The 25,732-nt window shown below is 38.3% G+C and overlaps 3 protein-coding genes across 5 annotated transcripts in view; 2 read left to right on the top strand and 1 right to left on the bottom strand.

Annotated features, from left to right (window-relative positions):
- Positions 1-2,021, bottom strand: part of pnpo (pyridoxamine 5'-phosphate oxidase) — a 6,931-nt gene extending 4,910 nt beyond the window's left edge. Inside the window, exons 1-3 of the mRNA XM_046069517.1 lie at positions 1,696-2,021; positions 1,171-1,295; positions 994-1,093 (exon numbers count right to left, since the gene is read on the bottom strand). Coding sequence (XP_045925473.1) covers positions 994-1,093; positions 1,171-1,295; positions 1,696-1,914 — 444 coding nt within the window. The 5' untranslated portion in view covers positions 1,915-2,021. The remainder of the gene's footprint in view (positions 1-993; positions 1,094-1,170; positions 1,296-1,695) is intronic.
- A 508-nt stretch (positions 2,022-2,529) lies between these two features.
- On the top strand, positions 2,530-5,876 carry mrpl10 (mitochondrial ribosomal protein L10). 2 transcript variants are annotated; one of them, XM_046069515.1, is made up of 5 exons: positions 2,530-2,608; positions 2,841-3,010; positions 3,885-4,049; positions 4,597-4,741; positions 5,275-5,876. In XM_046069515.1, the coding sequence occupies exons 1-5, from the start codon at positions 2,569-2,571 to the stop codon at positions 5,511-5,513; spliced, it is 759 nt and encodes a 252-aa protein (XP_045925471.1). In that variant the 5' UTR covers positions 2,530-2,568; the 3' UTR covers positions 5,514-5,876. The 2 variants fall into 2 exon arrangements, with proteins under 2 accessions (XP_045925471.1, XP_045925472.1); XM_046069516.1 differs by lacking the exon at positions 2,530-2,608 and adding an exon at positions 2,611-2,750.
- Positions 5,877-6,799: 923 nt separating this feature from the next.
- On the top strand, positions 6,800-25,584 carry osbpl7 (oxysterol binding protein-like 7). 2 transcript variants are annotated; one of them, XM_046068892.1, is made up of 22 exons: positions 6,800-6,919; positions 10,500-10,698; positions 11,378-11,521; positions 11,606-11,659; positions 11,744-11,857; positions 11,947-12,096; positions 12,209-12,332; positions 13,312-13,430; positions 13,551-13,640; positions 15,918-16,071; positions 16,297-16,403; positions 16,513-16,681; positions 18,505-18,651; positions 18,744-18,880; positions 19,428-19,565; positions 21,006-21,069; positions 21,199-21,277; positions 21,957-22,101; positions 22,217-22,367; positions 22,616-22,742; positions 23,193-23,315; positions 24,177-25,584. In XM_046068892.1, exons 2-22 carry the CDS (start codon positions 10,570-10,572, stop codon positions 24,283-24,285), a joined length of 2,574 nt encoding a protein of 857 aa, XP_045924848.1. In that variant the 5' UTR covers positions 6,800-6,919; positions 10,500-10,569; the 3' UTR covers positions 24,286-25,584. The 2 variants fall into 2 exon arrangements, with proteins under 2 accessions (XP_045924848.1, XP_045924847.1); XM_046068891.1 differs by having other exon boundaries at positions 12,206-12,332.
- Positions 25,585-25,732: the final 148 nt, after the last annotated feature.

Below are 25,732 nucleotides of genomic sequence, written 5' to 3'. Positions count from 1 at the left end.
TTTGGTCAGCTACTTGCTTTAAATTTATTGGCACTGAAAGAGTGAGACGCAATCCAAGACTAGGTACCCTGATTAACCAGCTTTTAAGAAGGGAAGCTTTTTGGATTCATGAATTGAACACAGTTGAGCCTCATGGATTTTTAGCTCTTTCTTGTGATGATAATGATTAGACATCTGTCTTTGAGGTGATTTTCACCCTTAGTGAAAGATGAGATTCTGTGTCTTTGTCTTCTAATGTACTTATGTGAAATTATGCTATTCTTGTGACTCATGTTGTTGTACATTTTTTATATTAACTGTATTTATGTCTTTTGTATTATAGGATTTTGTGTAATATGTTGATGTTTTTTTTATAACAGAAAAACTCTGGATACTTTGATTACTGGTCATGTGACCTTCACACTGCCCATTTAGCACAGGTGTGAGTGCTTTTGCTATTTCACTGAGTGAGTCAGGATAAACCATAGGCGAAACGCGTAGTTCACAAAAAATATATTAAAGTAATTTCAGGGGGCGGTGGCTTGTTTTTGATTTTTGATTGCTAAATCCTGCAACCTTTCTTACTGTTGCTGCTGTGCAATTTCTTCTTTTATTCTCCAAAAAAATACTTTTCAATTACAAAAAACTGAGAAGAGCTGCAAATTTCCACATTTGAGAAGCTGGAAAATGAGTATACGTAGCATTTTTCTTGGGTAAAATGACTTAAATCAATTATTCCACTAATGGTTTCAGCACTACTTTGTTCAGACTTTGATCCAAGTGACATTACATCATTTTAATTACATTTACCACTGATGCACCAAGAATTCAGACGACTGTAAATCACACATACTGAGCAGTGACAACAGTGCATCACGATAGAGGGAATATAAATCAGCAGCACAGCTTTAAAAATGGTTTGACACTTACTTTTTTAGTTGGTTTTAAGGTCACAAAGAGCCTAGACGGTTGCAGTAAGATGTCAACAAGTCAGAGAGAGAAAGAGGCACTCACCAGTTCAGAACCTTTTCTGCTCTCGTAGTTGGTAAAGAAACGAAAGCCTTCGTTGCTGTAACCCTTCAGGAGGACCATACGAGCAGATGGACGTCCATCTCTGTGCAGACAGAAAAAGGTCGACATTAGACTGTGAAAAAATAAAAATAAATAATTTCAAGAAGTGGTGTTACCTACTTGGTAGCAGTGGCAATGCACATAGCATTTGCCTCTCCAATTTCAGGGCACTTTGTGGCTTCATCAAACCAGTTTCCAAATTGTTTGATTGGGTCTAGAGACACAAGCTGACTCTCCTCAAAGCACTGTGAACACAATAACCAAGTATACATGAATGCACTGAGAAACAGACTTATACTCTTACATTAACTTCATGCACGCCTTGAATTACTTTTTTTGACTCTTTTGAATTACAGTGGATGTGGGAGACTTCAGTGTCTTTACTTATCTAGGGTCTGTTTTGTTAATAGGCTGCACAGGCCATAAGTCAACTGAAACATCTGGGGAGCATGAAAACACAGTGTTTTGTCCTGCTATGTCACGTGCTGTAATCGAGGTTAAAAAAGTGCATATTACAGTTATTGTACACCCACTTATAGCAGTTAGTATACCAAATGCAGTTACACAGACTGGGCAGTGGATTAAGTTATATGACTCAGTATATTTCACCCTGACACAGGTGACAGAAGTCTTTTGAGTGCTCACCTCCTCATCTCCTTTGTATTTCTTCCTCATGTTACTCAGGTCCATGCTTGTACAGTAAGTCCTTGTTTTCCGGTAGAAATTCAATGCAAAAACGCGTGGTTGACCCACTGTCGAAGGTGCACTGAACGGAGGATTTCTAACAAATATACCAACATGCCTCAGTAAATTCGTACTGAGTATGCGCCTCATTGTCAAGCTGGCGCTGACGTAACCGCGCATCTTCCTTTACGTAAAATATTACACAATCGTTTAAATGGACCAAATGTTTTACTTGTAGCACCGCTTAGGGCGATTTTTAAAATCACAATATCACAATTTAGGTTCGGTTGAGGATACATAATAGTTTTTTTTGTGTGTATACAGCTGATATGATTTAAACACAAAATCAGAAAAGCGATGACATTGATGATTAAAACTACACATCGATGTGACGCATTCGTCGTATCTGGTTATTACAAGAAGCCGAGTGGGAAAACCGTCAACAGCAGACACATAGTCAAAAGATCAAAACAATTATACAATTACATATATTATTTTTTCTCTAGTTGACATCTATGATATGATTTGGCAAAAATAACTAATGTTACACAGTCAACAAACCGGCGTTTAAATGGCCGCAAAGCCACCACCGTTGGAAACCACATCTAAATATAAATAAAATCCAACATTATCACTGATACAGGTGATTTAGCTAATCAAAAATAAGCTACGTATTGGGGGTTTTTCTGTATCTGAATTCAACTGTTGGCAAATATACAAACCTTAACATGATCAAATAGCTAATTCCTGGTTTAAATTTCTTTCTGCCGACATTGCATGTGAACGCATCATTAGCGCCTTCGTCACTTCCTGAATCCGATTTTCCTGTTAAAGATGGCGGCGACCTTGTGTGTAAAATTACTACCGAAACAGGGTAATGTAGAGTCAGTACTACATTTCTGTGATTATCTTTGTGTCTGTAGCGATTCGGCCCGTTGTTGCCTGTTTTTCTAGAATTGTCTAAAGCTAGCAGGATTAGCTTTGCTTGAGTTAAACAGTTAAACAGCAGATATAAGGTAGACGTGTGTAGTTAGCACAACAGCCTCTGAATTTTCTTTCACATCCCAGTCACCAGGTGTTTGATAACATACTTTGTGGCTTTTCAGGATGGCTTCCCCTGACTCAGAGTGTTCGGCATGGCTCCAAGGCTGTGACCCGCCACCGGAGACCGATGCACATCCTGAAACAGAAGCTCATGGCTGTTACACAGTATATTCCTCCTGCACGGGTTGCTCCTCCAGGCGCATATCCACCCCAAACTAAAAAAGTCCAGGAGGTAACACCGGGGTGTCCATATACCTTTGGCCATGAAGTGTGTAGCTTGATATTGAGTACAAGTGCTCTTCTAACTGCACTTTTATAAATGCTTACAGTATATTGGCAGTAGATCGATGTGAGACACTAACCTGTAATTTACAATTTACAGATGCTTAATTCTCTAAATAAGTCGTCTCTGTCTCTCAATCTACTTTACTTACTCATTGAATAGACAGGTGTGACAGATCTGATGTAAACTTTGCCAATTTGAGAATGTGTTTTATTGAAGGCAAAGTTCTTGCACAGCTGCTTGTGAAGTTTAAATTTAAATCTACTGTGGTATAGGGGTGGGCAATAAAACAATAATAATGATGATGATAATTATCGTGATATACTTTTACTCAATAACAATATAACAAATGCTCACTAAATATTAGATTTAATTCATATGAATCACAAACAAATTAGCACTTTTTTTTTTTTTTTTTTTTGTTTGAGGGAAATGGACTGAAAAAAGATTTTACTTTAATTTTACTCTATTGTACTTGTTTAAAAAAGATTTTATCACCATTGTTTTGAATGTTCTACCTCAGATTTGTGAAGTGATCCACTGTTTGGCGTCAAGTGTTTGTTCTGACCTTAAAGAAAAGTTTAAAACCACAATTATCCATCTGTTTTCTTCAACTTTCACTCATGAGCAAAAACCAGCCCCTAAACTTAAATTCAACAAACAAACGCTATCTGTAGCCTAGATAAAAACACTGCAAGCACTCATCAGAACAGTATACACACTATGGACCTTATTTTAATCCATGGGTTAGTAGGCCCTACTATAATCGACTTTTGTTCCACTTTCCTTTGAGACATACTCTTCTTTTTTTTACTTTTATCAGGATAACGCTTTGACGTTAATCATGAAAAGGGATTTGAAGAACATGTTCCAGGACTGTAAGATGGTCGCTGTGGTCCAGGACAATGCCAGCAATGCTGAAGACATGATGGTTCTCAAGCACAGACTTCATAAACATGGCATCACTGTCAAGTTCTTCCCCAACCAGGTAATGTCATATTAAGTTTTATTTTTGTGGCTATTCTCTCCAGGCAGCACCAAGCATGTTTATTGTGACAGTGTGTTCACCATGCAAGCAGCCCTTCTGCTTTCCCTCTTGTATAGTCGCTTGCTCAGGTGAACTTATTCTAGTTCTTCTTCCTTTTTTTTTTTTTTTAATGCCTTTTATTAGATTTCAGCCAATAGATAAATGAGAAAAGACATGCAACAAAGGTCTGAAACTGGGGACTGGTTCATGGACGGTGCCTTAGCCCTTAGACCATCGGTGCACCCCATTCGAGCCTTTTGTATTTGCATTTTAAAACCATAAAATCTAAAACATGTAACATTTCTTTCCAACAACTGTACTGGAACTGCATGATTTTTACCTCATCATAAAACCTCTGCTGTGAGAAAAGACTGTAATTTTTAACCTGTATTATCAAAGTTGATAAGAATGTGAGATCTCTGTTTCCTTCACTCCAAACACACAACATGCTGCACACATTTGAACCCCTGTAACCTAATTTCTAATCTTTAATCATGCTCTTTTTCAGGTGATGCGGTCGTTCCTGAATGACAGTGTTTACTGCAACATGGCTCCTCTGTTCATCGGTCCTACAGTTCTGTTTGTTAGTAAGGAACCAAAGGCGAAGGAGTTGTTGACGACTCTGAAGGCCAGCTCACAGATGACACTCATGGGTACGTTTGTCCTCTGTGTCTGCATGCAAGGAGAAACTTTGTAAGCAGAATTATCATTTTAAAATGTTTGATACAAAGATTGCAAATGCATGATATAATGCCTCGGGAACTTACAAATTGATTTACATAAAAATGGTAGATGTTGTCTCTGGGTTGAGAAACACCTTATTTCATTCAGGTTTAATTCCAGATGTGGCATGTTCAGCCTAAAACAATTTAATAACAGTGTAGCAACAAAAAACTAAAAGAAATAAGAACTTTTGCAATCAGTTGAAATTATATAACTAAAAAGGCTTTTGAGAGTAACAGCAACTTGAAGAATTGAACAGAATTGACTGACTGCAAATTCTCACTTTTGAGACGATGCAGCCAGTTAATTTACGGTTTGTTTCAAAATGATAAATCTAACATGCAAGACATCTGGGCTCTCTTGTTTCTTATTCATTAACTTCACTGAAAAACATTTTTAACACAATGTGATGAAGGCATTTACCAGCAGCTCACTCACCACCACGTCGCTCGTCTCTCAACAGGAGCCTGTATAGACAACACGTTGCTGAGTGCGCAGGGGGTGTTGAGCTACTCTAAACTGCCGTCAGTGACTGTTGTCCAGGGTGAGCTGGTTAGCGGGCTGAGGATGCTGACTTCCTGCACAGCCTCCATGCTTCAGCGCCACCCGGCCCACCTTTCTGCCCTGCTCCAGCAGTACGTCAAACAGCAGAGCTCGGCCGACAGCACAGAGGGAGCTCCTAAAGCAGAGGAGGCCACGTAGAGTTTCAGACGAACTTATTGGGACTGATTCCTTGCTGATTTCCAGCTGCTTGGAATGATGAGGGACTGTTTGGTCGGATGCTTTAGAATTTATTTTAATTTAGTACCAAAGTCTGCTAAAAAGAAGTTGTTTGTTAATCTCTCAATCTTAAAGTGGAGCAGTTCAATGGGCACTAGATTCCACTAAATCTTATAATGCATCCACCCACATGAGCACTTTGGCTTCTGTGAATAAGGAGTCTGTGGACTTGACTGTTTTCAGTACAACTCAACCTCTTGATGGAAGTCTTGGATGGATAGTGCTGCCCAAGCAGCTCCTTTATTTAAGGATAAGGTCGCATGTAAATAAACTATGTTAACACAGTCTGTTGCTCAGTCTCATTTTTGTTGGATTAAAGAACTGCAGGATTTATCAGATATGCATTTAAAAGTTGAATTTTAATTGTTATCTTAATGTTATTTGAAGTTTATACATACAGTAATACAGTACTAGCTAGAGTGGCAGCAATGTTGTAAGGCATGAGTGGCTTCATGAAAACCACTCCGGCCAAAATAAACACAAGTGGTCACAGATCCTGATACGTTAATCTGCAGATTACAGCATGTTAATCTGGGTCAGTTAGTTTATAATGGCCTGCCTCTGTGAGACAGATGGTGAACATTACCTGAAGCTCACTTCAACACCAACGTCAGAACTGTTTTGAAACACATTTGGATTCAGGAACCAAAGTAAAGATGGATAGCATCACTGTGGTGATAGATTACTGTAATTACATACTGTATGCTTTTGATTTTGAAATTTATCACAAAATGTTGGGAGTTGCAGACAAAAAAAAGGTCGTTTGCACCATTAATATAATGGTACATCATCACCTGCAGTGAATGATGGAAAAATAAAAGCCCATACCATAATGTTTATCAAGTTATTCACATATAAGCCACATTCCCCCATTAGAATACTATTAAATAAATATCCATACTATTTAAGATCGTATCCTTTGCTTTACGTTTAAAAGAGAGTAAAGTATGTGTAGAGTGAGTGGAGGTTTGCTAGATTTACTCTCCACCACATCCCTGCTAGACACTGTGTAATTCCAGCTAATGCGGATAATGCCCAGGACACATTGCGCATGGCGCGCGCCGCCTACGACGCACAGCTCTCCTTGGATTTGGAGGAAGCTCGTGTCCACCACCGGCAGAGAGGGAACAGTCGGTGAGATTATGTGATCAGAATTAGTGATTATCTGTGGAGATAACATGTAGTTTGAGTCTTTTTAAACGGTGGTCGGTGGAAAATGGTGGTGGTGGTGATTTCCCGCAGTTTTTTAAACGCCAGATGAGACACTTGTTGGATTTATCAGGCGCAGAGCACTGCAACAGATGATGAGAGTCGGAGGTGAATTTCAGGTAAGACTTCTTTCCTTGTTTTTACATATTAGCTTGCTCAGAAAACACGAATTTGAAATGTAAAAGTTTGTGTTAAATTATCTTCATCAGAATATTTTGAAATAATATGTTATAATCAGCTATACTGTCGTGAATGCATCTTGGGCGCCTGCCCATATTAAAATACAAAAAACGTTTGGTTGAAATAGTCAAAACTCCCACTTCTCTGTGTGCTTGCACAATGACTTCTTAATGGGCTTTTAAATAAGAGCTGCTGCAGCTCTGACTAGTTTTCATGAGCCATATAGGACTTGCGTGATATCAACTAAGGATGTGAAATCAGACTGGCTGCTCAAACTGAACCACTGCTTCCTGATTGGGCTTTTTTCAGTACATTGTCTGTCAAAACACATGTAGAGTGTGTGTATGTGTGTTTCTTTGTTAACAATCACAGCTGTTGGAAGACAATGTGCCATTTGGTATAGTTCCATTTTCTCACCTCTGATATTTACTCACAAACGTGCCACATAGTCACTTGTAAATTTGATTTGGTGAAGCCTTATTCTGGAGAATTCCCACTAAAGTGTTTGATATACAAATGGTTGAGTAAATTCACACTCATTCATACATTTTTTTTTTATCCTTCATTGATCTTTAATTGGCTCCAAAAACAAGATTATAGTTGGTTAATCTCTGCATCTAAACCCTGTCCTCTGGCATGATGAGGTTTGGTGGCTGTTGCCCAAAATGCAACATTGGTTGATTAGTTTAGTTGATATATACAGTAAGATAAGATAAGACAAGATAAAATAAGATATACCTTTACTTATCCCCCAAAAGTAAAATTCAGGTTGACACGTCAGCACAAACGTCTATTTTCCTATAAGGAGCTCATGATGTCACTTATTTATCATCATATCTCATCTCTTCTGGGTCAGACATGATGAAATGTGACATGGCAACAGCTCTTTAAATGCTTTATTGCATTTTTAAAAGGTTCATTCAAATAATTTGGTCATTGATTGCTCTACAATTATACTGTAAATAATATGTGTTCAGTAACAAGTTTAACAATTGTGAGTTACAAGGACCTCATTTTTTGTGTGCAAAAGCTTCAAATCTGGAATTATAGGTTGTACTTGTGGAAACCGTAACATCACTTTTGTCGCAATCCGGTTATTCCAAAACCACTTTTTTAACTTGTAGAATATTCTATGTGTTCCTCCTTGAGTAAGCAAGCTCAGAAACCTGCAAATCCTTTTATCCTGTTTCCACCATGTGCTTTCCTCACTGAGGTCAGTTACTGTCCTCCTCTCCTGCTCTTACGTCACAGGAAGCCGGGCTGCTTCTGCCCAGATTTAGCGGCGTATCAGTTTGGATGTAACGCACCCTTCATTGTGGATCTACTGAGATTGGCTATACTCTCACTGTGTTAAGGTCATGTCTTCACAGTGATTCTTGTCTGCAGACTAATGTGGTTACAAATACAGAGACTGTTAGTGACAAAATGATAAAACCTGAAAAGAACTTTCCCACTTAGATGAATGAAGAATTTTGCAAATTAAAGGCGCAGTGCAAATGCATGGCCCTGTAAAGCCTAAAAAGAAACATTCCCTGTTTTCTCCACGCAAACAAAATCTGGTAACTGTCTCACAAAAATGTTCTGCTGCATGCCTTTATGGAAGCCTCACATTTTTGTTTGTAAAAAGAAATCTTTTGACACCAAAACAATGCATCGTATTTATTCTATTTTGTAATTACACTGCATATTTTCTGTAAAGCATATTGTTTTTAAAAAGTGCTGCATAAAGAGCATACTAAGTACTTTGATACCAATTCAACAGACATTTTACAACTGTTGTCCTGCTGTGATTGTGGTCAGCATCTTTGCACTTTTTGTGTTGTGTCAGTGCTCTCTGTCTTTAGATCATGTTTCTCCTTATCCGGGACACAAGTGGCTAAAAACATCCCCTGAAAAACCAATTAAGCAGAGGTTGGTAATCCTCTTCTCGCCGTGTTGGCCATGGTGTCACATACCAGACTGTGCAAATCATACAGTATGATGAAGTCCTACTGATTTGTTCATTCAGTTTATGGCTGCATCTAATGATTATTAATAATAAAATGTCAAAACAATAAAAAACCCAAACCAGACTCTTTATTTACTATCATAAATGATTAAGCAAAGCAAGAAGCTGGAACCAGCTTTTGCTTCAATAATGACTAATCAATAATCAAAATAGTTGACAATGAATTTACTTAAAACTACTTAAAACTTTTAAGTAGAGCCTGTATTACTAAATGAATCATAAATATTTTGGCATGAAAAATATTTGCATTTACAAATATGGCTAAAAATAACAAGAATGCCAATACGTTGCACTACAGCACCACAATATATGATCTCAAATGACCATAGAGTTGAATCAGCGTTTCTTTGACACAGTTTAAAAACAAATATGAAGCATTATAACCGTCAAAACAATAGTATGTATCGCGTGACTGTTATATTATTTTGGAGCATATTATAGGGTGTTTGTGTCTTTTACACCTCCACCCATGGTCCACAACTCTGAAATTAACAGTGACACAGCAACCACAAGAATGACAGGGGACATATTCATAGGCTGTTCCTTTTTTTTTTTTTTTTTTACCTCAAGCATTGTATAAAGGAGAACTGTGATAAAATACATCATTAACATTTTCTTTTTTGAAAGCATGTGATATCTGGAAACAAACAACAATTTAACCACATTAATTTAGAAATATACCATATAACATTTCAAATTCTCACAACAATTATCTGAATTTGGAATGAATGATTAGTTTTGTGTTCAGACTTTCAGCATTTACGACATCATACTAACCAAGAGCTCAGCGCTCACCTCTGTTAGGTAACTGGATTACACAGAGTCCTATCTTGTCTCCTGCTCTGTTGAACCTATTTAACACTTTCACTGTTTTCTACTCTCTTTCTCATCGAGCCATCTTGCTCTCATGGGTCATTATGCAGTACAGCTCTTCATAAAGGAGAATATCAAACTTAACATGTACAATATTTGATAAAAGTAAGCCTTTAAAAGCAAGAGTGGACTCCCCTGTAGTTTATTCTAACTTTACACTTCAACAGCTTGTTCAAGCAAGAAAATATGTATTCCACTTTGGCTATGACGTTTAAGAGATAATGATAAATTGATTTGTCAATTTGGCGATAAAAGAGCAAGAACTTAATGATGGATTAATTGTCAAAAGTCATTTATCAGGAGGAAATGGCAATAAAATGTCAGATTCCAGCTCCTCAGACATGACGATTTTCTGCTTTTCTCTGTTTTACAACATTGTTAACTGGATATTTTTGTCCACAAGGTCCATTTAGAAGCTATTTTGGAGCTTTTGGTCATGCCACATGATCTTCATTAGCAGATGGAGTTTGAACAGCTGTCAAGGAATTGTAAAAGTTCAAATTTCCATTTCAATGTCTTTGGATTTTGTTCTGTACTGTTGGTCGGTCAAAAGAACCAATGAGATGTAATATAATATAATATAATATTTAGATTTCTCGTTGTCTAACCTACTTACGCTGACATGGGGCTTTTGGCAGATTGCAGCGGATCTCTCTCGACAAGCAGCCGATCACAACAGGGACATAAGTCTGAGGTTTGCGCTCTGAAATGGATTCATATGGGTCTTCACTCAACCGCAGCCAATCGCTGGCGAGCGGCCTGGAGAAGACTTCACCAACGTGGAAGCCATCCCACTCACGGAGCAGCAGCACTCTGTCATCTCGCCACTCCAGACAGGTGAGGCTTTGTATCAGTTAAGATTTACAGATCATATGTCAGCACTGCAGGTCGCCAGAATTAAATTGTTGTAGAAGCAGTGAACAGGGTCTTATTTCCTTTGAGGGCACACCGTCACCTGAAAGAAACATAGATTAACAACTGACTTTTGTTGTAGTTGTATGTGTTCTGTTTTTATTCTGGATTATTGTTTTACATAACACCACTGAGATTAGTGAGCCAGATACTTGGGCTACTTATGTGAAAGGCAGTAAAGACGCAACACAAAAATCAATACCTACCGGTCAGTTTTTTTGTGATGTTGATTTTATAATTGTGTCTTGCTCACAAGTAATTAAAACCATTCAGAATTCACCAAATTTGATAGATTACTAATAACGGTAAGTAGATACATTTTTAAAAAGTCCACCTTGTTCTAAGCTTTTAAGACAAATTTAGCTCACTTAAACACAAATTAAACAACCATACCAATTTCATGAAAAACTGACAGTGTTAAGTCATTGTAATACTCATAATAGAGAAATAATTGGGACTCATTTATACCCGAAATCAAATATCGCACATACAATCTGTTGTGTTTGCTGTAGTGCTTTTGTAAGAGGTCAATACAAAGAAGAAAACAAATGTGTTGAGCCAAGTAAACCTTAAAAGTGTTTTTCCCATTCATTGCTGTCCATAGATTATCAAAGATTGGGAAGTGATTGATGACCAACAGGTAGAAATGCAAACAGGAGGTGAGAATCCTCATGACATGACCACCCCGGGGATCTGTGAAGGATATCTTCTCAAGAGGAGGAAGTGGCCACTTAAAGGTTGGCACAAGGTGAGATATCCATCCACTCTGTCATCTTGTATGCAGAGATTTTGATTATATAAATAAAGAGTTGATGTTTGATCTCTTTTTCAGCGATACTTTGTCTTGGAAGCAGGGATCTTGCGTTACTCAAAAAATCAACAAGATGTAAGGGAACATTACATTTTAAAACATAAAATAGTATCACCTACTGCATCTGGAAACACTTAGACAACTTTTTTCTCACTAAAGGTCTCCAGGGGAAGAGTCCAGGGCTCCCTGGATCTTAGCCTTGCAGTGATGTCGATAAACAAGAAATCAAATCGGATTGACTTGGATGCAGGGGACATTCTCTATCATATGAAGGTAAGCGTAGTTATTAAATGCTACTGCTATGTTTCAAACAAATAAATAGTGCGCCTTCAGATTAAAAATTATTTTCTTGTCTCTCCAAGGCAAAGAGCCATGAACTCTTCTACATTTGGGTAACAAAGCTACAAGCCCACCGCTTGTACAAGAAGAATGAGGCAGCTCACATTAACAGCGGCTTCCTCCAGATGTCCCATGGTGCTGCGGCTGGACAACCTCAGACAAATGGAGATTTGGTGACTATCAAACAAATAATAATAAAGTCAAAGCTAACAACAATCTTTACAACTCAAGTGGGACTCAAAGTGAGTCTTAAATGTCCTCTTCCCTGTGTATTCACGTTAGCAGAGCTCTGCAGGCCTGGCAGATTCAGCTGGAGCATCAGGAGTGCTGCCCTCAGCTAATACCGCTGTGAATAGCAAAGTGTCTGCCTGGCTGCAGCAAAGTCATGGCCAAGACACTTGTGTTCAAGGTATTTGCCATATTCCCAAGTGCAAAGACACAACATTCAATGAAAGAGTCTCATGAAAGGTCTGGATAATCTTTAGGTTCGTTTAAAAAGAGACCTCTCACTCCTTAGCTCTGCTTGAGGCTAGTGGCTTGAGGCTACATTAGTTGCTACTAGCATAACACACCCGATTAGCGATTTCAGTTAAGTTGAATTGTTTGAAATGTAAGCAACAGGAATGAACTAGAAGAATTCATGGTATAAAACCGATGATGGCTCTGTTTGAAACAGAAGACAGTTGCCTCGCTGCCTCATTGCCATAACAGGAAAGGCACAACTTTTGAGGGAAGGCATCTTCTAAGAACATTGGTTTTTAACAGGCTTTTATGGCAACACTTACAGTAATTTGTGACGTCAGCACGCTGTCTTGCTTCTCTTCTGGCTGTCAGTCACTAGCCTTAGCTTCATCTAGCTAGCTATTGAGAAGGCAAATGGCTAACAGACGCCTCAGAAATTATACCAAACAAACCTGGCTGGTTACAGTCACAGACCAATTAAATAGTCCAGTGTTTAGTTTTTGCTAACTTTTAAAAAAATCTAAGTGAAAAAAGTACTAAAAACCTTTTAAAGCATACCTTTATTGACAAATTCGTGTTGGTCCGCCATCTTGCCAAGGCCCTGTGAGCTGCCGCAGGCGTACAGATTTATAGGTAATAGGCAGCACTGAGTCAGTATCGTCAAAACTGACAATTACAGGGGCAGTTTGAAGGCATCTTATAAGACAGGAAAATATGATGGGATCCATTTCAAACAGCACTTGATGCCTCGGTGTCCTGTTAGACACTTTCTGAGACACCCGTTTCAAACACAGCCGATATCTCTGGTTCTACATCAGTTTTAATTGTTTAATCATTCTCACCATCTAAAATCTCAGTACTTATCTAAATGATTAATTAGTCAGAGAAACTCAATAAAAGCAAATACCTCTTATGTTTTCTCCCAGAGCTGAACCGCTGCCATTTGGACCTTTCTGAGCTAAACGGCTTAATCCAGAGGCTCCAGACGTTGGAGGCTGGCCAATCTTTCACTAATGGAGACTTAAAGCGCATCATCAGCATACAGGTTGACTTGCTGTTCAGTTTGTGACAACTAATTGTACCAGTATAACCAGTTCCTCCATTCTAGGATGCATCACATGAAAATAAAATTATTATTCGTGGTTTTATTCTTTTTTAAATACAGAATCTCTCACTTGAGAAACCGAAAAAGCAGAGGTCAGGGAAGATGTGGGGCCACTCTCGCACACTGTCTAGAGTGGAGGCCCTAGGAATGGTAAGAATGGTAGTTTACTCTGTCTGTTAGTATTTAGACCAAATTCATATGGATATTTAATTGGAGACCATGACACATTCATTGTGCCATGTTGTTTTAAGACATGCTCTTGGCGCAATACCTTTCTGTACATGGCAGCAGTAGAGTGGAATAAACCTTTCGTCCTGTCTTTTAACATGTATGTGGGAAATGGTTATTTGACCAAAATGAGAGAATAACTTAGAAATGTATGTGGGTGTATATATATGTAGGTGAGTGTGATAGTATGTGTGTAGGGGGGCCTGGTGAGGTGGCAGCTGGGTGTATGTGTATATTTTTATGGATGTAATACGTAGAAATGTGTGCAGGAATGTACGTACGTAATATTTACAACAACACTCTTACTATACATACGTACGTACGTACGTACGTACGAGTGTTGTATACATATAATCTATATATGTGTATTTTCTTTTGCCTTGCTTTTCAGTTTCATATGGAAGGATATTTGTTTTTAATGTAGCCTATATAATCGGACAGGTATCTTCATCTGTGACTTGTATTGCTGTTGTCGTCTTTCAGGAAAGAGGACCACATTGGAAATAAGTTATACATTACCTTTATTGCGTTATCCTCGACATTTTCAATTTGTCTCACCTGCTATATAAATATTTTGATATGTAGATAAGTATATCTATTATAAAAATACTAATTAGTTGATTGAAATCATAAATTATGTCTTATTACTGGTCATTTTTAGAACATATTGGGTTTAAATATTTGACATCCCAACCCTACAGTAACATTTTGGGGCCTTTCTCTAATCCAAAGCCTATTCGTGGGATTACTAAATCGGTGAGTTGGCAATGGTCAGAAAATTGGACAATTTGATTCATAAAAAAATATTCAATCTCCTCTTTTTACACACTGTAGCAGACTGCCATCCTGAAATAAAAAAATAAAAAAAATGACATGAAAGAAACTGTTCTTTTCAGGTTAAAATGGTAAATGTGCTTTCTTTTAACTGCACTGAATAAAGTCTTTCTATGTGCTGTGTTCGTATTAGATGACCTACCTCTTAAGCACTGTTTTATTCATTGTCAACACATTTATGTACCAGAGTGTTTTACCATAGAACAGCAATGACATGATTTTGATCTATAGAATTTTTTTAATTGTAGAGTGAGTAAATTAAGAGATAAATTAAGTAAACCTGCATTTAGTTTTGATGAAAGTAGTTTTAAATCCTGCTCTTTAGAAACCAGAGTACTGTTTGTCTGTCCTGACAGCTAGTCAGTGTACAGCAGCTCTGAAGGTTTTCTTTCTTACCAAACAAACAGGGCCTGTGAAATGGCAAGTGAATATAGTTTAGTAGCTGGTAGGACAGAAAACCTACAGGGCTGTGGTATTAGAGGTCCAGGTTTTAGCCATTAAAAGGTAGTCAATAAATAAGTCCCTGATTAGTTGACTACTGTGATGTAGGTCAGACCTCTAGCTGTGCCTTTACAGTACCTTCCTGTCAGCATTGACTTGTCATAGCAGGAAAAGCACAGGTGTAACTTATAACATGATGTCTATACTCTATTTTGGTTGATGAAATTTAATTGATTTCAACAGGTTAACCCCCTGGCATTTTTTTAAGAGTACAATTAAATTACACCTGTGTTTGACAAATCATATTTTTAATGTGAAATTGAAGAGGTACATCTGTCCTTTTCCTGTCAATACAAAATATATTATGCTTTGTATTAAGGGAAGTCTTTAACATTTTGGGAAGTATGCTTATTCCCTTTATTATCGAGAGTTAAATGTGAAGTCTAATACCAATATCATGTCTTTACAGAACATATGAAGCTATCATATACCAACATAGGGAAACAGCTAGCCTGGCTCTGTCCAAACTAATCCACCTACCAGCACCTCTAAAGCATATTACCATTGTCTCAGTGAGCATGTTAGCATGCTAATGTTAGCAATTAGCTCAGAGAAACACTGTAAATAAGCCTCACAGAGCTGCTACCTTGGCTGTAGACTCTTAGTCTACCCCTGTTTTCAGACCTTATGCTAAGCTAAGCTAACTGGTTGCTGGCTTTAGTGTCATATTTACTATACAGACATGAGAGTGGTATCAATCTTCTCATCTGACACGCAAATAACTTGCATATATTCCTTTAACAACTATTCTTCTATGGTCCATGTGCATCTGTGCAGGATAACACCCACAATGACAGATTACAAGGGAATTGCTAAATTAACCAATGAAGCAACCATCTTCCATCTTCCTCTGTTCACCTATAGCTATCCTCCAGTCACCTGACCAGCTCATCTCACCTCGGTGCATCAGTCCCCTCAATCCCTGACTATGTCTACTCCCAGCTGTCCCCTCCCACTGTCACTCTGACGCCCGAGGGCAAGAAAATCCAGCAGGACATCTGCGCCGTTTCGCTACGAGGTCAGAAAAACAGATACATGCATTTACGCACAGGTAGACAGGGATAGAACGTACTATTGTAGATAGATGAGCAAAATCCAAAACTGGGGTGAAATACACACAGACAAGATCACAGAGAGTACATAGAGATTATGCAAGAGGGAAAATGTTATATAAACTTCCAGATTAAAATAAATCTGAAATTAATATGCGCCCCTGAAACTTCCCTGTCTTATTCCTTTTCAGTGCTTGCCTCTCTGAAGACAGTGCATGAAACTCTGTCCCAGGAGAGGCAGAAGCTGCAGGAAGTCTGGGAAACTAACAACATCCACCAGTCTAACACATTAGCTGAGGTAAGATTCATGCTGCACCTGCCATCTGGATTCTCTGGCACATATTCCTTTATGTCTTTTGATGTCTGGTTTTCTTTGTTCCTCCCTCTTTCTTTTTCTCCGTCGTTAGCCGGCAGCAGTGAGGCAAACGTCCCGAGGGCCTCCTTCAGTAGCAGATTCGGCTGCGGAGTATTTTGACGCCAGCGATGACATCCTTTGTGGTAGTTCCTCTGAGGTGTCTGATGAATCAGGACTTAGTGATGGAAGCACCACCAACTCTGAGCCAGAGGAAGGGCATGGTGGGTACCAGGGCTGCCAACTTTTTCAATTTAGTTTGTAGTGAAATTCGGTATCGTTGGAGTCGGTGCATTTTATGAGTAGGCCTCCTGTGACATTACCCACCGCAGGGGTCGGGGTCATCACTCCTCAATACAAATGAATTTGTTTAAAAACTTCTACAGCCAAATTAACACTTTTATATTTTTTTGTATAGATGAAAACCCCGGTCAATAATCACGGTCAATGATGAATAAGGATGTTTAGGATGATCAGCGTACTTGCCAACGTCCAGACATTCTTGCCTAAATCGAGAGACCAAACCTAACCAGGGTATCTGTGGATCTTCCCCCAGAAAATTGTTAATTTCAGAGACTAGTTTCTTGCATTCTATTGAATTTATGGAGTAATTGTGTTGCCGAAATGTTGAGTCGGGAGGACAGGGGGAAGGGGGCATTCATTTCTGAGGAGAATCTGGAGGGTTAAAAATTGTATATAAGTATAATGATTGAATTTTTTCCACATTATATTGTCAGAATTCAATTATTATCACAATATCAACTTTAATATATATACAAAGAAGCCACACACTGTCTAGTTTCATCAAAATCACTGTAACTTAATGTGTTCACTTTTGTAACCCTAACAATATGTCCAGTGTTTAGTACTCTTTACTATGAGTACAACATGATTATATCTTCTCATTATCACTCAAAATACGTCTTTTTTACTCCCTTTTAAAAAAATCTAAAAAAAAAAAAATTGTATAGCCATCATCTCATTGTCTTAAATATAATGGCTTGTATAGGAACATAATCTTACCTCTTCTTACCTTGTTTCAATACTTAACTTTTACATTTTAAGATGGTAAAAGATCTATCAATTCATCAAAATTGCTGTTGTTGGCAACGCTTCATTTTAGATATTTTCTATCACAAAACTCTACCAAGTAACATACGAGTCTAGTCACAAACTGTATGCGACTCACAGCGCGAGTCGGTCCACTTGATTACTATCCCGGCATACGCTGGTGTTGCATCAGCAGGTATAAAAAATGTTTCCCTGCGTGAGAAAATGGACGTGTTGGTGTGTGAATTGTATAAATTGCGTGAGTCTCATGGTTAATGCGTGACAGTTGGCAGCCTTGGTTGGTACATATACATCAAGTAGGCTATGTTATTTTAATTACTTTCAGCTACTCTGACTATAGTTGCATCAGTTCACAAACAGAAAACAAACTTAGTGAGGACAAAAATAATTATTTATATGATCATGGACTCACTGTGTTTTTTCTTGAAAACTTTAAACTAAAGACCCTTTAAAGAAACTTTTTATGTGTCTATTAAGACCATTCCCAATATGTTACTGTTTTTTAGCCATACTAGTGGCGTGGCTGCAGGAATGGCATGTCGGTCCACTTCTGAAATATCTCGCTAAAGTTGAATATATTGTCATGAAATGTGGTTCAGACATTCATGTTCCTTATGGGATGAATTATAATACTTTGGTGATGCCTTAATTTCTCCTGTAGCTCTAACACTAGGTCAAAAATTTGATTTGCCCAATACTTTGGTTTAAATGAACAGCTGCAAAACTAATGGCAATACCATCAGCTATACTTCTTTTAGTGCTAAATAGCAATATATTAGCATTGTCACAGTGAGCCAGTTTGCATGACGATGTTAGCATTTAGCTTAAAACAATGCTGTTCTTAAGTACAGCCTCACATAGCTGCTAGCATGGCTGTAGACAATTGTTCTTGTTATTTTCTGAATAGCTCTTGAAAATTATTTCCATTCTTGATTACCAGTATGATTAATATAATTTTCTTTCACCAACATTACAGCATCAGCCACACGGAAGTACCGTGCTAGCATTTCCAGGACTCCTAATAGTGTTGTTCCCAAGAGCACTGGCCGGCGTACAACACTGCCGGCTACCTGTCCTGACAACAGCCATGTGGGCCTCATGGCTATCCTCTACAATAACATAGGCAAGGACCTGGACTAACTCACACCACTCTGCAATTACATGGAAATGATTTTTGACACTGTTATTTGAGTGCTATGTGCTGTTTTTACTCAGGGAAAGACTTGGCTCGAGTGTCCATGCCTGCTGCTCTCAATGAGCCTGTTAACCTGCTGCAGAGACTGTGTGAAGAGCTGGAGTACAGTGAGCTGCTGGATACTGCCAGCAACACATCGGACCCCTACCAGAGGATGGTAACACTATTCAGACATATGTTTGTGTAAGACAGATGGGAAACTAGGGGTGGGCAAGCTGACGGTTTTAGATCGAGATCATTATCTACGGCATCCATGATCTACTTTTTCTCTGCAGCAATCTACTGTTATCTTTAATTTTGAACACAGTTATTCAGCAACAGGCAGGTTACATGTGCAACAAAGTGACGCTGTTTTTATTTTATTTATATTTTTTACTAAACAAGGAGGGATATGTAACAAACAAGGACAATTTCTCTTTCCCACCCAGATCCTTCTGATTGCCTCTAGACTGAGTTAAAACAACAGACTCAGAAGACAAAATAAGATTATAAGAAGTAAGAATAGACACCTGAGCATGAGAGATAAGTGCATGTAAATGAAGGGAAGGGAAATGTGTGAAAGTACTAAAACTGCATTGAAAAATAAATAAAAACAGCAACAGTCCCTTGTGTGCACCAATCTTTAAACCATGAACTAAAGTTAAAACTATGTGACCCATATTATTTGCAGAAAGTGAGCTTTTTGTATTTTATCTCTTTGCCAGGTATACATTGCTGCCTTCGCCATCTCTGGTTACTCCACTGCAACGTTCAGAAACCGCTACAAGCCCTTCAACCCGCTGCTGGGGGAGACATACGAGTGTATCAGGGAGGACCGGGGCTTCCGCTTCATCAGTGAGCAGGTATCTCAGGAAGAATAACTTCACAGACAGAATATTTATTACTATTATGATTTATTACATTTATTAATATCTTATTCGGGAGCAGCTTGTTTGTCTCACATCCACGAAAGCCTTTTAGAGTTCTGACTAGCCATCCAAGAAGTGTTAAAATCAGGGGGCAACCGGACTTGGTTGAAGATACTTGAGGACGTTTTGCTCTCTCATCCAAGATGAGATGATGGATGGATGGAAGTCTGAACGACCGTTGTTGACTGTCACATGAGCCCAAATGTGAGCTTTTGTTCAATCTCTTGGGAAGGGATCAAAGGACGACATTGTAAGTGGGGGATAAGTGGTGTCTCAGTCCTCCTCCCTTGTTGAGAGATGGTTTCTCTACTATGGTGTAAATGGCTTCTTTTACTCCTCTTTCAAACCATCTTGTGGCTGTTTTCACAAAGGTCCTTCTCCTGGGCTTTGGCAGTTGTTGGTATGTTATCAGCTAGGTGGTAGAGGGTTCTGGTAACTCCTAGTTTATGCTCCAGTGGGTGGTGAGAGTCAAAGAGTAGGTATTGTTTTGTGTGGGTGGCTTTTCCTGTATTCTTCAATGTGTACGGCACACTCCAAGAAGGCCAAACTGTTGCTGTTGCTGACATCTTCTCATGTGAACTTGATGTTTCAGTCCACCGAGTTGATGTGTTCTTGCCCCTCCTGGGTTTTCAGTTTTGACCCATGTGTTGTCCACAAATCTGTATCAGTGGCTCGGTGCTGTTCCTCTGAGGGAGTCTCAGGGCTCTGCTTTCTACTTCTTTCTACTTCTTCCACGTCTTGAAGTATCTTCAAGTCCAGTTGCCCCTTGATTTCAACACTCCTTTGACAGCTATGACCTGGATGACTGACTCTTCACACACATCTGACTAGCTACAGCGGACAAAAAATTATTAAACTGACCTTTTAACTTATGGAAAAGACTAAGGGGAATTACAATTTAGACCCCATAATCCCCTCTCTGTAAATTAAGATGAATCACCCATTGGAGTAATTGAGCGTCAACACTGAGTGATTAATAGCTTTAATAAAATCGCAGTAACGAATCATGTTATCAAAAATTAAAATTAAAGTGATTAAGCAATTAAGTGAAAACTAATTAATTCCTCAACAAAGCAATTCATTTCTTCAACAGTAGCTTATCAATGTAAGTCTGGTAGGCAAAAAGATATTTGTGACCTGTTATACAGTTATAATTGTGTGTTTCTTTGATGTTTTACTGCAGAGGTGTGATAGATTATTCATGATGTAGAATACATTTTAAAGCTTATGAAACTCAAACAACAGATACTGGAAGAATTTTGAGTAAATGAGACAGAGGATCTGAAAGCTGAGGTTCTTCTGATGAGCCTGGTTGTATGTGGTCAGATTTTTTGTCTTGTTTTTGAGTCAACACTCATCTCTATACTTAACCAGGTCTGCCACCATCCCCCCATCTCTGCCTGCCATGCACAGTCAGAGAACTTCTCCTTTTGGCAGGGTGAGACTCTTCTTTTATCAAGCCACGTTCTTGATTATTTTTGTGTGTGTATCTCAGTTAGTGGTGTGAATCACATGTATTTTTAAAACTTTGATGCATATTCTCAACAATATTCATATTCCTGAACAGACCAGCGATGGAAGAATAAATTCTGGGGGAAATCACTGGAGATTCTGCCAACAGGAATGGTGAATGTCACTCTTCCAAGGTAAACAATCCACACCTGGTTATCTGTATTTAGCTAGTCATGCCTCTGTTAGACAAGGCGTGCCTAATTAATGTTAATGAAAATATTCCATTAGAATTCAGTTGGGACCAGTGAGATATGAAAAACTTTATATTAATATCACCATTTTAAAATGACACGTCAGTCTCAGAAACAACAGACAAGACAAACTTTAAAACATCTGACCACATTTTGCCCACAGTGCTTGCCAGAGCCACAGCATTTGACCGTGTGGGCTATACGTAATGATATGATGCAATATAAAGGTGTTTTCATGTTTATATTGCACTGCACAGAAGATTTTCAACAGTGTACAGAGAAACAGAAAACATATAGTATGTGCCTTAACCATTAGGCTACCGGGTGCCCAACTGATGAATATTTTTGTCATCCGTTGATTACTTTTTCTGCTGATAGATTAATCTTTTTGTCCAAAAAGTGCCAGAATAATATGAATGGTGTTCATCTTAATTTCCCAACATCCAAGCTGACATCTTCAAATTGCTTTTCATGTATAACTAACAGTCCAAACCCCAAAGGCATTAAGTTTACAGTGAAATAAAGCAGAGAAACCCAGAAAACATTCACACTTGAGAAACTCAAATCACAGAATGGCATCTGTGCTTAATAAATTGCTGATTATTATTATTTTTTTGTCCAGATATGGAGACCACTACGAATGGAACAAAGTAGTGACCTGCATCCATAACGTCTTCAGTCAGCAGCGCTACCTGGAGCATTACGGAGAGGTCACCATCCGCAACCTCAAAAGCAACGTCTGCACCTGCAAGATAACCTTCGTCAAGGTGACTGCACCACTCAGCCCCTTTCTCTTTTACTGTTTGTGGCAAGTGACTTGGCCGTGTTTGGTTACACAGTTTCTCTTAGAGTTTTGACTGACAAGTGTTTGTTTTGTTATAGTCTCGTTATTGGGGTTCAGATACAAATAAGAATGAGGTGCAGGGCATGGTGCTGGACCAAAGTGGGAGTGTCATTCACCGGTTTGGAGGTCTTTGGCATGAAGGCATCTTCTGTGACACTCTGCCCACTCCGAAATGTGTCTGGAAGCCAAGTGAGTCCCATCGTCGTCACAAACGAGACATGTTTACGAACGCGTTTGTTATAGAGTTTGTCCTTGAGGTGTTTCATGTGTTGATGTAATTAGGCTGATTGCCAAGATACTGCTTTAGAGGTTGAGAGTCTAAATGGAAGTGAAGTGAAATGACAAAGCACTCCCTGTGGCTAAAACAGATAATCAGCATAAATCCTAATGTCACGTTTGTGCAGCAGCTCACCTGAGAGGCTTCTGTCACCCCACAGATCCCCAGCCAAAGGATTACCTGCTGTACTATGGCTTGTCCTCCTTCGCCATAGAGCTGAATGAACTCACCCCGGACCTGAAGCCTCTCCTGCCTCCTACAGATAGCCGCCTACGCCCAGACCAAAGGTGAGCCAAGAAAATCTTCATAGTTTGGAAAATGTTTTACAAGGCACTGAAAATTAATAGTAGTAGTGTAAGGCTGATATCACTTTTTCAGTCATTAAAGAGTAACCTAACTCTCAAAAAAATGCATTTGAACCCTGACACACTGAGTAAACAGACACAATTTAGCTGTTTTCTGAAATTTTAATGCCTAGATATAACATCTGACGATCATTTAGCATTCATTGATTGCCTGTGTTTCCCTTGTGCAACCCGAATTGTCTTTTTTACCAGCAAAAATTAGAAGCCGTAACAATAACTTCCATTTGCTAGCTTAACACGTATAAAACTGTAACTACAGTACTATCTTACAAGTAAGAGAGTTAGTATTTATCTCAGATTTCTTTAGTGAATTTCTGCAGGAAAATAACTTCTGTTGCAATGATCACTGTAAACTATTTGCTGTTTTCACAGGATGTTGGAGGAGGGACACGTGGATGAATCAGACAGGAAGAAAGATGATATAGAGGAAATTCAGAGGGAGCGGAGAAAAGAGCTCGCCAAGAGGGGCGAAGAACATGTTCCACGTTTTTTCAAGCAAGTTCATTTCTATTATCATCCTGCTTATGGAAGGACAGTAACAAACTATTATGTCCTGTATCATCTGTTTCTCAAATGTATAAGCTCATTTACTTGAATAATTAAGAATTTAGACCATGAAATAGTCTTGCTTTATTGTCTGTTTTATTAATACTGAATTTTAAACGTTAGTGTTTGGGTGCATGAATGTCTCTATATATTTTAAGTACTCGGTCAGGTTATTTATCTGAGCCTGGATTATTTATTTTGCTCTCTGAGTTCTGAAAACCTTGTAACTCCATAATTATCCATTTTTGACTGTAGCTGTGCGATTGCAGACAGATTTTTATTAACCCAAGACCATGGTTACATGTTACAAAGTTCAAGAAAAACATACAATTAGGGCTGCAATTTATGCTTATGTTTATTCACTTTAAAAAGCTTGACAATATGACTTCATGTCTTGTTTTGTCCAACCAACAGTCCAAAACCCAGCAATAAATGAATAAAATGAAAAAATAAAATGAATTTACGATGATATAAGAGCAAGAAAAGCAGCTAATTCTCACAACTGAGTCATTGTCATTTTTGCTTGAAATATTACTGAAACAAATCAATAAATTGTACTTTGGCAGTGCGTTTTTATATTACTCTGTATGCTTACTTTTATTTTTTTACAGAAAAATGTTAACGCATTTTGGATTTATTGTGATATAGCTAAAAAATACAAGGATGTTACTTCTTTCCTCCAAATTTTTTATATTCTGGAGAGACCAAGGAATAGCTGACAAATGTTCTCAGGTTTTTTCACCATGTTCATTTGCAAATACATTAAAGCTCGTAAATGATCATTTTCTTCTTCTTTGTTTCCTTCTTCAGGAAAGCCAAAGATTCCTGTGGGCGGGACGTGTGGGTGACAAACGAGACTTACTGGAAGCTCAGAGAAAATCCAGGTTTTGCTAATTCTGATAACATAACTCTGTGGTGATGAGACGACAGTGACAAGCGACGTCAGATAATAACACATGAGAGGGAGACTGTAACATCTGAGTGGTGGATATTCGAACAGCATATATGAACCGCTCTGAGAAACATGCAGAGAGGGGACAGTGCTGCTGATCTTCTGTTGGCCCATGACTGGCTCATGGGAAGCAGACACCTGTCACGTTACTCAGCATCCAGTACAGGTGAAAAAAACATTGAGAGAACTTTCTCAGTAAGATACATTTTTTAATGCATTTTATGTATTTTAGATTACTTCAGTCAACTCATGTGTTTGTTTTTGAGAATTTCACAGTTTTCTGACCAACAGACTGAACGTGTGACGCACTCTCGACACATCTTGAAATTCACAAATGACTTGAAATGAAAATGAAAACTCTTTGAAAGTTGTCAAAATTTTATTTTTCTGTCAGGTTAGGAAGAAGCCTACTATATTGACATATTAAGTGTTAACATTCAATCAACTCATGTCCTCCTCTCAACCAGTTTACTGTGTTTTATAATGAGTACAACTGTTTAATATACTGAAGTCAATGCTACAGTCAGGGCTGGATTACCAACAGCCTCGGACCCACAATGGGGCCAGCTGGTTTGTGGTAACTTGATTTATTGCAAATTTGTTTGGGGATATGCACCACTAAAGCACAATAAAGATAGGAACCTTAAACCGGCTTTAATTAATATTTTAACAATAAGAATGTGATGATGTCCAGTGCTCCCCTATCGCTTTCTAGCGGGTTTCAGCACATTGTTTATCTGTGCAGTGACCATAGTGGAGCATTTAGCAGCTGAAAAGCCAGATATTTCCCTCAGGAGTTGTTGGAGACCAAAAACTGAGCTTGAAGAGAATGGATGTTGTGGCCAGAAACAAGACTGCAAATGAAGGCTAATAAAAGCTGCAATGATTAGTCATTTTACAGTAAATTTATTGGCAGCTGTTTTGATAAATAATTCTGTTGTACAGGAACCCTGGTTCAAACTGTGCATCGTGCATATGCCAAAATAAATTTGTCATTTACAGCATCTACCTAGTTTTCTAAAGGTGCACCAATACTAATGTATGAAGTACTCTGACTTTGTGTTGCTTTCACATTATTAAGAGAGATGAGTATGAAGGCTATGATGCTGAAGATGATCATCATCACCTGTTTTATTGATAAGATTTATGACAGTATCTGTCTAAATACTTTGGTCATTGCTAACATAGATCATATGGTGGTACGTCTACCAGTATTCAGTATAAGAGAGGAGAGACAATACTATACTGTATTTTTATTTCATTAATAGTGAAAATAATATCCAGCTGGTTGGAAACATGTACATACTGTATTTATACAGTACATTAAACTGTCAACACCAGATTTGTGTTTTTATTTTTCAGTATTATTAATACTTTTATTAATTATAACTGCAGTCGACTGCAGATTAATGTT

This window comes from Micropterus dolomieu, linkage group LG14, assembly GCF_021292245.1.
Source record: "Micropterus dolomieu isolate WLL.071019.BEF.003 ecotype Adirondacks linkage group LG14, ASM2129224v1, whole genome shotgun sequence".
NCBI classification, from domain to species: domain Eukaryota; kingdom Metazoa; phylum Chordata; class Actinopteri; order Centrarchiformes; family Centrarchidae; genus Micropterus; species Micropterus dolomieu.
Note: the sequence above shows the minus strand (reverse complement) of the source record. Positions and strands in the feature narration are given on the sequence as shown.

What these genes read in the sequence shown, in the direction of transcription:
- mrpl10 (XM_046069515.1), top strand. Translation starts at nt 2,569, where the DNA reads ATGGCGGCGACCTTGTGTGTAAAATTACTACCGAAACAGG. An exon ending in AAAATTACTACCGAAACAGG is followed by an intron (nt 2,609 to 2,840) that starts GTAATGTAGAGT and finishes GTGGCTTTTCAG; the next exon opens with GATGGCTTCCCCTGACTCAG. An exon ending in CTCACAGATGACACTCATGG is followed by an intron (nt 4,742 to 5,274) that starts GTACGTTTGTCC and finishes GTCTCTCAACAG; the next exon opens with GAGCCTGTATAGACAACACG.
- osbpl7 (XM_046068891.1), top strand. Translation starts at nt 10,570, where the DNA reads ATGGATTCATATGGGTCTTCACTCAACCGCAGCCAATCGCTGGCGAGC. An exon ending in GAGTGGAGGCCCTAGGAATG is followed by an intron (nt 13,641 to 15,917) that starts GTAAGAATGGTA and finishes GTTCACCTATAG; the next exon opens with CTATCCTCCAGTCACCTGAC. An exon ending in TATCCTCTACAATAACATAG is followed by an intron (nt 18,652 to 18,743) that starts GCAAGGACCTGG and finishes GTTTTTACTCAG; the next exon opens with GGAAAGACTTGGCTCGAGTG.